This window comes from Ranitomeya imitator, chromosome 7 (assembly GCF_032444005.1).
Source record: "Ranitomeya imitator isolate aRanImi1 chromosome 7, aRanImi1.pri, whole genome shotgun sequence".
Classification (NCBI taxonomy): Eukaryota; Metazoa; Chordata; class Amphibia; order Anura; family Dendrobatidae; genus Ranitomeya; species Ranitomeya imitator.
In genome coordinates this window covers 74,986,271-74,997,144 of record NC_091288.1, presented here as the reverse complement: position 1 = coordinate 74,997,144, position 10,874 = coordinate 74,986,271, and the positions used below count along the sequence as shown (strand labels likewise).

The 10,874-nt window shown below is 40.3% G+C and overlaps 1 protein-coding gene across 1 annotated transcript in view; it reads right to left on the bottom strand.

Annotated features, from left to right (window-relative positions):
- Positions 1–920: 920 nt before the first annotated feature.
- The window catches only part of TSPEAR (thrombospondin type laminin G domain and EAR repeats), a 204,640-nt gene continuing 194,686 nt past the window's right edge, over positions 921–10,874 (bottom strand). Inside the window, exon 12 of the mRNA XM_069733527.1 lies at positions 921–6,762. Coding sequence (XP_069589628.1) covers positions 6,609–6,762 — 154 coding nt within the window. The 3' untranslated portion in view covers positions 921–6,608. The remainder of the gene's footprint in view (positions 6,763–10,874) is intronic.

Genomic DNA, 10,874 nt, shown 5'->3' with positions numbered 1-10,874 from the left:
TCCCTTTAAGAAGCTTATACAATGCAAATGGAGCTGATATCACCTTTACCACCAGCAAGTAGCACTATTCCTATTCAGTCATGTTATTAAGATATTCATAATTTGGAAAACTATGGATTTTTCACTGCTACTCTTACCCCAGGGGCGCAAACACTATGCTAGATGTAGATTTTGAATATGCAAGTAGTTATAGATTGATTTATGCTATGGTTTTGCTAAAATCTAATTTCAAACCAAGGAGTTTTTAGAGGTCTATTATCATGGAGACACGTAGGTCTCATTAGGAGCTGTACACACATAGCAGTAGGCTATTTTTAAGCATTTAAGTTGATTTTTTTTATTTTAGACACATTGGAACAAAAAGGTTGTGAAAATGGAGTACACTTTAAAGGGAATCTGTCAGCAGGTTTACTCTCCACCCTCCCAAACTATTGGTGTGTGCATATAGCTCTTTTCAAGACAAGTCGTGCAATACCATTACATGTTCAGTCAGTCCGTTCCTCCGTTACCGAGAAATCAGGATTTGAATTTATATTTAAATGAGGCTGAAGCATTTTGGTAGATCTGAAGCCTCTGTCACTCCAGCTCTATTCTCCACCCAGCGTTGTCTCCTCCTGCTTGACTAATAGCCTCTATGCTGTGTGATCTCAGGCAAATGAGCCATCAATGACGCAGAAGGAGGTGGTGCTGGGTGGAGAATAGAGCTGGAGTGACAAAGGTTTCAGATCTACAAATAGCTCTTCAGCCTCATTTTCCTATCAATTCAAACGTTGATATCTCAGTAATGGAGGATGGTCAAAAAAAGATATTGCTGGACTTTTCTTTGAAAGAACTGCATGCACATATAAATAATTTAGGGCAGAGGTCCCCAACTCCAGTCTTCAAGGCCCACCAACAGGTCATGTTTTCAGGATTTCCTTTGCATTGCACAGGTGATGCAATTATTACCTGGGCAAAACTAAGGAAATCCTGAAAACATGACATGTTGGTGGGCCTTGAGGACTGGAGTTGGGGACCTCTGATTTAGGGGGATTAGATCCTGCTGACAGTTTCCCTTTATGGAGTCCTGTAAAAAGGTCCTGCCACACAATATTTTCTCCACCTGGCTACACGGAGGGAACGATCTACAGTATATTGTGACACAACTGGGACATACCTCTACTATACTACTATATATAAACTACGTGTAGGACTAATATTGGATTTGATGAGGGTCAGCAGACCATACTGCTCAGGTTTTTACAAGGTCAAATAGAAAGAAATATAACTCACGTGCGCTATTTTATTCCATCGGGGCCAAAATTACACTTTATGTTGTATGTTATGTCAAAGTTTATATGGCTAGATGCATCGCCCTAACCTCGGCTCAGCGAGAGCGCGACACAACCTGGACAAGACTATGTTTAAACCACACATAAAAGAAGTATTGGCTTTCACAAGGATCACTCGGCCACGTCTCCCAGAATTTTCAAAGCTCACAGAGGGACACTTAAGACGTGATGTGAAAAAGACTCACTGGCTGAAGTGTTTCTCACTTTACCGTGAACAACCACGACCAACAAAGCAGAGACAGCTAAACACAGACGCCAAGTATATTCCTAATATATGAGTTATTCTGCAAACTAATTTTAGAAATCAGATAGAAAATACTACAGGAAAGACAAATGGGCTGCACTCAAGAGGCATACCAAGAGACTCCAATGTAATATTTGTAAGGGCCTTCAGCTACCACATGTCAGCACCATTTATTATACTGATTTCTTCCTATGTGTCCTTTGTGTCCCTTAAAGAGAATCTGTCATCAGGTTTTTGCTATGTAATCTGAGAGCAGCATGATGTAGATGCAGAAACCCCGATTCCAAGTATGTGTCAGGTACTAGGCTGCTTGCTGTAATTATGATACAATCCCTGTTTTATATGCTGCAGATTTACCAGTTCTCTGAATGCTGAACTCTGTTTAACCCCGCCCACAGCACTGATTGGCAGCTTCCTGCGTACACTATTCATTGGCAGAAAGCTGCCAATCAGTGGTGGAGGCGGGACTATTATGAGTTCATGAATCTAGTGGACTACCTGGGAACAGGTTTATTAGTTTGCTAGTGGTAATTCCTGTTGATAGAACTGCGATTTTATGAAAACTAGACAAAGTAGCCCAATAAGTGATACATCACTGGAATAGGGACTCTGTCTCCCTTTAAGCCTCAGCGCTGATATAGAAATGTTTCCTCTACACTCCTTATAGCCATACCCTTGATAAAAATCCAGGATAGATGGAAAGAATGCATATGACGACTACGACCTCTTCTTGAGCTAATTTTGGAAGTGGTATACTTGTAGCTGCACATTCCTTATAGCCATTAAATCACAAGCTTTTGAGCCGATATGTATAATTAGGAAAGCAGCTTACTACTTCTGAATAATACATTACCTGGGGGTCTTAAACAAAGATGTCTAATTGTATTCAGATAACATCACTGGCTTTGTAGAGGAGCATATAATTATCAAACATACCTTTGGGTGGAGTTTGACCCGAAATCAGACGAAAAAATAAAAAAGCGTATCTGGTCTTGTTCTCATAATAACTTATTCTGCTATTCAGCTACAGAATACATTATATTAGTTTTATAAATTCATTGTTAACAGAGATAGGCAAGAAGATGAGCACGATCCTGGTCCGGTATCCACGTCAATTCTCTTTGGCAGTCCAACCTTCCTTGGCTGAGACTCAAATGCCGGCATACCAGATGAGCAAATACATTTTGAGCGGAATTGAACTCTACTTAAATTTTGCAAAAATCCACATTCGCTAAATTGCGTTTTTTTGTAATTCGCTTCTGCATACATTCAGCAAAATGATAGCAACTGGCCACCATTTTTCTGAATCATAAAGGGCATCAAAAGGGTAAAAAAATACTTAGACTTGCTTCACCGCTCACCTCTTTGGCCCTCCGTCCCTCATCCATCCGATCCTCATCACATCTTCTGATCTCCACCGCAAGTGATGAAATCCCAGCTCTGAGGCCTGAGGCCAGGGATGTTCCCGTACATGCCATACACCCAAGGTTACGGAGTACATCATGACGTCATGGCCTCATGATCTCTTACGTGCTTGTACAGAACCTTTCCAGCTCAACTAGCAGGGATCAGCAAATAGAGTGAGGTCCGAAACGGTGACGGTGATTAGCTGAGGGGCCAGAGAGGTGAGTGGTAAGGTGAGAACAAGGTTTTTTTTTTTTGCACATTAGGTGTATTATGTTCTGGGATCTGGAGAGACTCCAAAACATAATAAGGGACATTGAATTTGGCACATTAACTTCTCTACTAAATGAATTTCCCAGGAAAACCCACGCGACAGACAAGTTTTGATTTTGCCTGATCCGCTCTTCTCCACTGGGCACCTCTTGCGTTTACAAGACCCTTGCAACGTAATGACATTCTGATGTTAAGCATGTCATGGCATCGCATGAGACCTAATGACTAGGCCTCATATGATATCATGCTAAAGTGGGGTATGGTAACATCAAAAAGGCACCCAATATGTCTACATTCGAGTGCTAGCAGGGAATATTCACACTGCCTTCATCCAGCTGCTGTGGAGTATAGAAAGGGATACCAGAAATATATTTTTGAACATCTCTAATTAAGAAACCATTGACTTTTAAATTTCATTGTAATTTTGGCATTTTTTTTGTACTCTAACATAAGATTACCATATTTTTCGGATTATAAGACACACTTTTTTCCCCAAAATTTGGGGAGAAAATGGGGGGTGCGTCTTATAATGCGGTTATACCTTATAATCCGGTGCATCTTAAAATCCACAAAATACGGTATATTAAAAAGGCCCGTTATACAAAACCAATGAAATGACATTTGTGCCTCTAATAAGTTCCTAATTATCTTTAGTAATGCGGCAGCACTCAAGATTTTCCGCAGAGTTTACACAGCAGAATCCGCTTGGTACATGTGAATTTTGCGGTGGATTTCACCCATAAGTAAGAATAAAATCTGCAACTAAAATCTTCAGAAAGAGTTGGCATACTGCAAATTTCAAAAAGACTCTTCCCACAGGTCAATTTACACTTGGAAAAAACATCCCTTTAGCAGGCAATAAATTATGCTGTGGATTCTCCCCTTGTAAAAATGCACCAAATACACATTGTCTACAGGCGTTTATCCAGGTTTTTTGCTTTGCAGCAAGTGCAAAAGTCAAAGATGTGACACAATTTGACTCATAATAATACACTTGGGCCACAGACAGAAGAGGGCCCCTGTGCAGGAAAAATACATAGGCCCTTTCCAGACCAATATTGATCAGAATGCAAAATTGCACCTGCTTTGGATGTGGTAGTGGCCCCCTTACCTCTCAGGCCCTTGTCGGCGGCACAGGTTGCACCAATGTATGTCCATCCCTAACTTAACTGAAAAATGTATTTTGGGGTTGTCTTTAGAAAAAGTTGAAGAAAAAAACAATGGAATCACTTTCAGATCATGTAGAGGAAGAAATTATGGAATCACTTTTGTAATTTGCATTTATAAAGCAAATACTGGCACACATTAAAAAAAGAGAATTAGTCTGCATTTAGAGGGAGTTCGAAAGACCTTAATTAGCCGTTCTCCTAATTAATTGAAAGAGAAGATAACCTTAACAAGTAAATTGTCAATGAAAACAATTAAAACAAACTTCTTCAAGATAGAAACCACAAACAATGATGGCTGTTCCCAGTCAGCTGTGTGTAAAATTTCAGTCTAATTGGAAAGTTCTAAAAAGAAAATATACGAGTAATCCAAAAATACGTCAACAAGTGAAAACTCAAAGCAATATGCCTTGAAAATAGAAGATGTACAACAGAACAAAGGAAAAATTAATAGGAGATATTTTATAACAGAAATGAAAGAAATTAACTAAACAAAATGAGATTTGTATAAAGAAAAGTCAGACAAGCAAGTAAAGAGGAGTCTATCGAAATTATACCAGGCAAAAGAGAAGCAATCATAGTGTAGATGATTGGACCATTCAGCACTGGCCAAGAACACAAGGCTGGAACTTTTTACCTGTTATCTGTCGGTGTAATGAAACATAAAAATGGCCTGGAGAAAACATTATTTCCCCTCTCATATATATTATAGGATTTGAAATCGGATAAAGGGAAGGGAAGAAAGGAAAGGAATATCAACTCAACAGCATGGCCCAGCAGTTTGGGTTTGTATTGGCTGGAACATTTTTGGTTAAAATAAAAATATATATTCATGAAAAAGCCCATTCTCCAAAGCCGATCTGTCAACTGCTTTTCAAGTTGGCACCCGCATGACGTAGAAAATTGTAAAGTCTATGCTTCAAAGAAGCCAGAGGATCAATAACCTAATAACTGGGGTTTGTTGTTGTTTTTTTTTTTTTTAATCCTCAACATTGATTTTTATTTCTTCCTCGACATTGAGGTATCTCATAATTATTTCCTCCACTTTTTTCAAATATAGTTACTGAAGACAAACTTTTCCCCTAATAAACATCGTTTTATGTCATATCTGTGATTTGTGTATTTGCTATGAAGCAAAAGGCTGGGAGAGGATGTTCCAAGTAATACTGAACCCGTCTGCCCCAAATAATACAATGTAGGACTAGTCGTACTATTGGAGCAACCATTGGGCCCATTAGGTTAGGGGCCACTGTCCCACTATAGGTCAAGGAAGGACTACCTCCATGGTGCTGTCCAGAGGGACGGACTGGAAAAGAAGTTTCCTACCATCAATTAGATTGCACAACTAAACTTCATAGTTCACAATTACTGGAGAATTGTTACAGAGAAGAATATTACAGTTATTTATGATAAGTTATAGGATAACAGAGGGAACATATCTAGTTCGTGCAGAGGGGCCCTGTACGGTCGGTGTCTGCCCCTGGGACTAGTAGAATATGTATGACACAGTTACAGAGCTCATTTACCACAATGCAGTAGGGTTGTAAATATGGATTCATATGGTACATTCTCAGTTTGTACAAAGCTGAAATATGGCACCCATTACACTGTATGATACCATACTGTATCTCCCCATTATTTACAGAAATATGTTGAGGATATTTCTATTGTAGACCATTTAAAACCCCAAATTAATTTCTGTACGGCCATGTTCACATCTGTGTTGGAGCCTTCTCTGCTGAATCAGCTCCCAAAAATATACGAAAAATAGCTGCTCTCTGTTGTGCAATAAAAGGCCAAAAAAGTGATCAACCAATAGGGTCCCTTGGCTGCTGTCCATCATTTACATGTTCCAGAACTGTCATTATTATTATTCTGTTCCTATAATCGAACAAGAGAATGGAAATGAAGCGGAGATGTGAACCAACCCAAAAACAGTGCTGTACATAGCACCATACAGAGTGCACTGGGCCTCTGGGCAGGTTTTTAAAATATGTGCTTGTAGGCATTGGCAATTATTCCTGATGTAAAACTACTGGTTTGCTGCTATGAACTAAATTGCTATAGTGCATAGCTTTCTTTAATATTTAATTGCAATGCCTAGAGGATTATTTGATATACAGTGATGATAAATTGTTTTCCCAAATGTTCCACACAGACTGAGCTAGTATATGCTTTGTTTCCTAAAATTCATAGTGTCCGCAGCTTCAGTACTCTTGCAGTAGTCTCCTTGGCACTGGAGTACATTATGTAGGAGCCATTGCTGGTTTTAAATGCTTCCCAATCTCGACAGCCATAGGTAGGCAAGTAGTGGACAGCCACAAATCCCTCATAGCCCTGCCACCTGTGGAAAAAAAGGTAATTAATAGCAGTAACATTTGTGCCTTACAGTGACCACAATTATGTAAAGATCTTTGGCTGAATGCCAGGTGATTGTCACCCCAATCAATTGAATACAAGTAACATCTAATGTAACCAGGATTTGACATCTATATTGTGACCACAAGATGGGGGCTTGTTCTACTAAACTGAACTTGGACCACCATAAGGTACAACCATGAGACAGATCTTACAATGATGTTGTCCAGACAATATAGAAACTTGGCACTCAAAAATACTTTAGCATGGATAGTTCTTTATTCAATTTTTTTCTCTATGGCTGCACATTGAATAAATAACTATCCACACTAAAGTATTTTTGAGTGCCAAGTTTCTCTATTGTCTTGATTGCTTTGGGCTGGATGCCCTACTTGAGCACTTAACTCGCATGATAGTATGAGTGCCGTGTTTTACCACTACAAATTTGATCTTTTCCAATGATGTTGTATCATGAGGGTGTAAAACTGTTTAGTTCCTTAGAATTCTTAAAAATTGGTGCACACCACTTACAGTGCCTACAAGTAGTATTCAACCCCCTGCAGATTTAGCAGGTTTACACATTTGGAATTAACTTGGCATTGTGACATTTGGACTGTAGATCAGCCTGGAAGTGTGAAATGCACTGCAGCAAAAAAGAATGTTATTTCTTTGTTTATTTTTTTTTTTAAATTGTGAAGAGTCTTTTCAGAGGGTCATTTATAATTCAACCCCTCAACCCACCAGAATTCTGTTTGGTTCCCCTAAAGTATTAAGAAGTAGTTCAGGCACAAAGAACAATGAGCTTCACATGTTTGGATTAATTATCTCTTTTTCCAGCCTTTTCTGACTATTTAAGACCCTCCCCAAACTTGTGAACAGCACTCATAAATGGTCAACATGGGAAAGACAAAAGGAGCATTCCAAGGCCATCAGAGACAAGATCGTGGAGGGTCACAAGGCTGGCAAGGGGTACAAAACCCTTTCCAAGGAGTTGGGCCTACCTGTCTCCACTGTTGGGAGCATCATCCGGAAGTGGAAGTCTTATGGAACTACTGTTAGCCTTCCACGGCCTGGACATCCTTTGAAAGTTTCCTCCCGTGCCGAGGCCAGGCTTGTACGAAGAGTCAAGGCTAACCCAAGGACAACAAGGAAGGAGCTCCGGGAAGATCTCATGGCAGTGGGGACATTGGTTTCAGTCAATACCATAAGTAACGTACTCCACCGCAATGGTCTCCGTTCCAGACGAGCCCGTAAGGTACCTTTACTTTCAAAGCGTCATGTCAAGGCTCGTCTACAGTTTGCTCATGATCACTTGGAGGACTCTGAGACTGACTGGTTTAAGGTACTCTGGTCTGATGAGACCAAGATCGAGATCTTTGGTGCCAACCACACATGTGACGTTTGGAGACTGGATGGCACTGCATACGACCCCAAGAATATGATCCCTACAGTCAAGCATGGTGGTGGCAGCATCATGCTGTGGGGCTGTTTCTCAGCCAAGGGGCCTGGCCATCTGGTCCGCATCCATGGGAAGATGGATAGCACGGCCTACCTGGAGATTTTGGCCAAGAACCTCCGCTCCTCCATCAAGGATCTTAAGATGGGTCGTCATTTCATCTTCCAACAAGACAACGACCCAAAGCACACAGCCAAGAAAACCAAGGCCTGGTTCAAGAGGCAAAAAATCAAGGTGTTGCAGTGGCCTAGTCAGTCTCCTGACCTTAACCCAATTGAAAACTTGTGGAAGGAGCTCAAGATTAAAGTCTACATGAGACACCCAAAGAACCTAGATAACTTGGAGAAGATCTGCATGGAGGAGTGGGCCAAGATAACTCCAGAGACCTGTGTCGGCCTGATCAGGTCTTATAAAAGACGATTATTAGCTGTAATTGCAAACAAAGGTTATTCCACAAAATATTAAACCTAGGGGTTGAATAATAATTGACCCACACTTTTATGTTTAAAATTTATAAAAATTTAACTGAGCAACAAAACTTTTTGGTTTGTAAGATTTATGCATCTGTTAATAAATCCTGCTCTTGTTTGAAGTTTGAAGGCTCTAACTTATTTGCATCTTATTAAACCTGCTAAATCTGCAGGGGGTTGAATACTACTTGTAGGCATTGTATATGGCTCAAAATTGTACAAAGTCATAATAGGGTTTCCACAAAACTTAAAGGGGTTCTCCAGGAAATTAAAAAAATCACTAAAAGGGATATTATTACAAATAAATTCACATATATTTTTAGTGAACAAATTAGCAAATCAAAATTGTTTTGTCTTAGGAGATAATCACTGTAGAATTAAAAGTTTCACCATCTAGTTACACTGACATAAACCTGACCAAGAAAGTTAACAGGACAGTGTGAGCAGCCTCTTCTTACATTAAGACTCCTGGTATCTCCAGTACTAGATCAGATAGACAGGCTGCACAGCAGTGTGAGCAGCCTCTTCTTACATTAAGACTCCTGGCATCTCCAGTACTAGATCAGATAGACAGGCTGCACAGCAGTGTGAGCAGCCTCTTCTTACATTAAGACTCCTGGTACCTCCAGTACTAGATCAGATAGACAGGGTGCACTGTTGTGAATTCAGCCTTTGGGCTCCCTCCGGTGGTTGTAGAGGGTAATGCAGTTGTGCCTGGATTGCAGGAGTGGACATGTGTATCTACTAATTGCAGGACTGACTGGGGTATATAGCTTTGCAGGATCCTTTAGTCAGTGCCATTTGTTCATTGTTCTTGCAGGATTCACTTCCCTGCTGGTCTCTCCAGTTTGCTGTGCTTTCCTACAAAGATAAGTCCTGGCTTTGTTTTTGCTGTCCACCTGCTGTGGACCTTAATAGTTATGTGCATGTTCATGTTTTTGCCTTGTCCAGTTTTGTCTGTGAAGGATTTTTTGCAGCCTAGCTATTTCTCTGGAGATGCAGATATACCCCCATGTCTTTAGTCAGATGTGGTGATTCGTATCTTCTGTGGTGGATATTTTCTAGCGTTTTATACTGACCGCATAGTACTCTGTTCTTTTCTTTCTTTTTAGCTAGTATGGCCTCCTATGCTAAAATCTGATTTCATTTCTGCGTATGTTATTTTCCTCTCCTCTCCTAGTCAATATTTGTGGGGGGCTATCTATCCTTTGGGGATTTTCTCTGAGGCAAGATAGGTTTCCTGCTTCTGTCTTTAGGGGTAGTTAGTTTCTTAGGCTGTGTCGAGGGGTCGAGGGAGTGTTAGGTACCCCCCACGGCTGCTTCTAGTTGAGCTGCTAGGTTCAGGGTTTGCGGTCAGTACAGGGACCACCTTCTCCAGAGTCGTTTCATGCTGCTCCTAGGCCACCAGATCATAACAGTGCACAGCAGTGTGAGCAGCCTTTTCTTACATTAAGACTCCTGGTATCTCCAGTGTTAGAACAGATAGATAGGGTGGACAGCAGTGTGAGCAGCCTCTTCTTACATTAAGACTCCTGATATCTCCAGTATTATAACAGGTAGACAGGGTGGACAGCAATGTGAGCAACCTCTTCTTACCTCAGCACCCTGGGCCCTGACATCTCCAGTGATAGATCCAAATATCCTCCAAGAGCACATCAACCTACACATAAATGTAGGGGCAGAGCTTCCTCCTGCACATGCTCATAAGTACCTATCCTAACATTCTAGGACAGAATTCTGTAAGTGTAACAAAACAGTGGCCATTTTAATTAATTTAACAGTGATTACCACCCTAGACAAAACAAATGTGATTTTCTAATTCAAAGTATTCACTATTTAGGAATGTATTTGCAAAGACATTTTCTTTTTTTGTTCTATTCTTCCAGAACCCCTTTAATGACATATCTATTTTTTGTGCTTTTTTCCATGTGAACAAAGCAGAAAAGAAAAATGTTACAGGCATATTGGTTTCCTTTTGTATTGAGGTATTTTTTCCCAAGGAGCGATGTAAAAATCTGCCTCTCACAAGTGCAGGAGTCTGTACAATTCTATACTAAAGGAGTTGTACAATCTAGGCTCTGTGTACAGGACTGTGGTATGTGCACCATCCTTTAGAGCTCCAGAAATTCCTAAACACTCTGTAAAAATAGGGCACTTTTTGTCTGTCTTTAA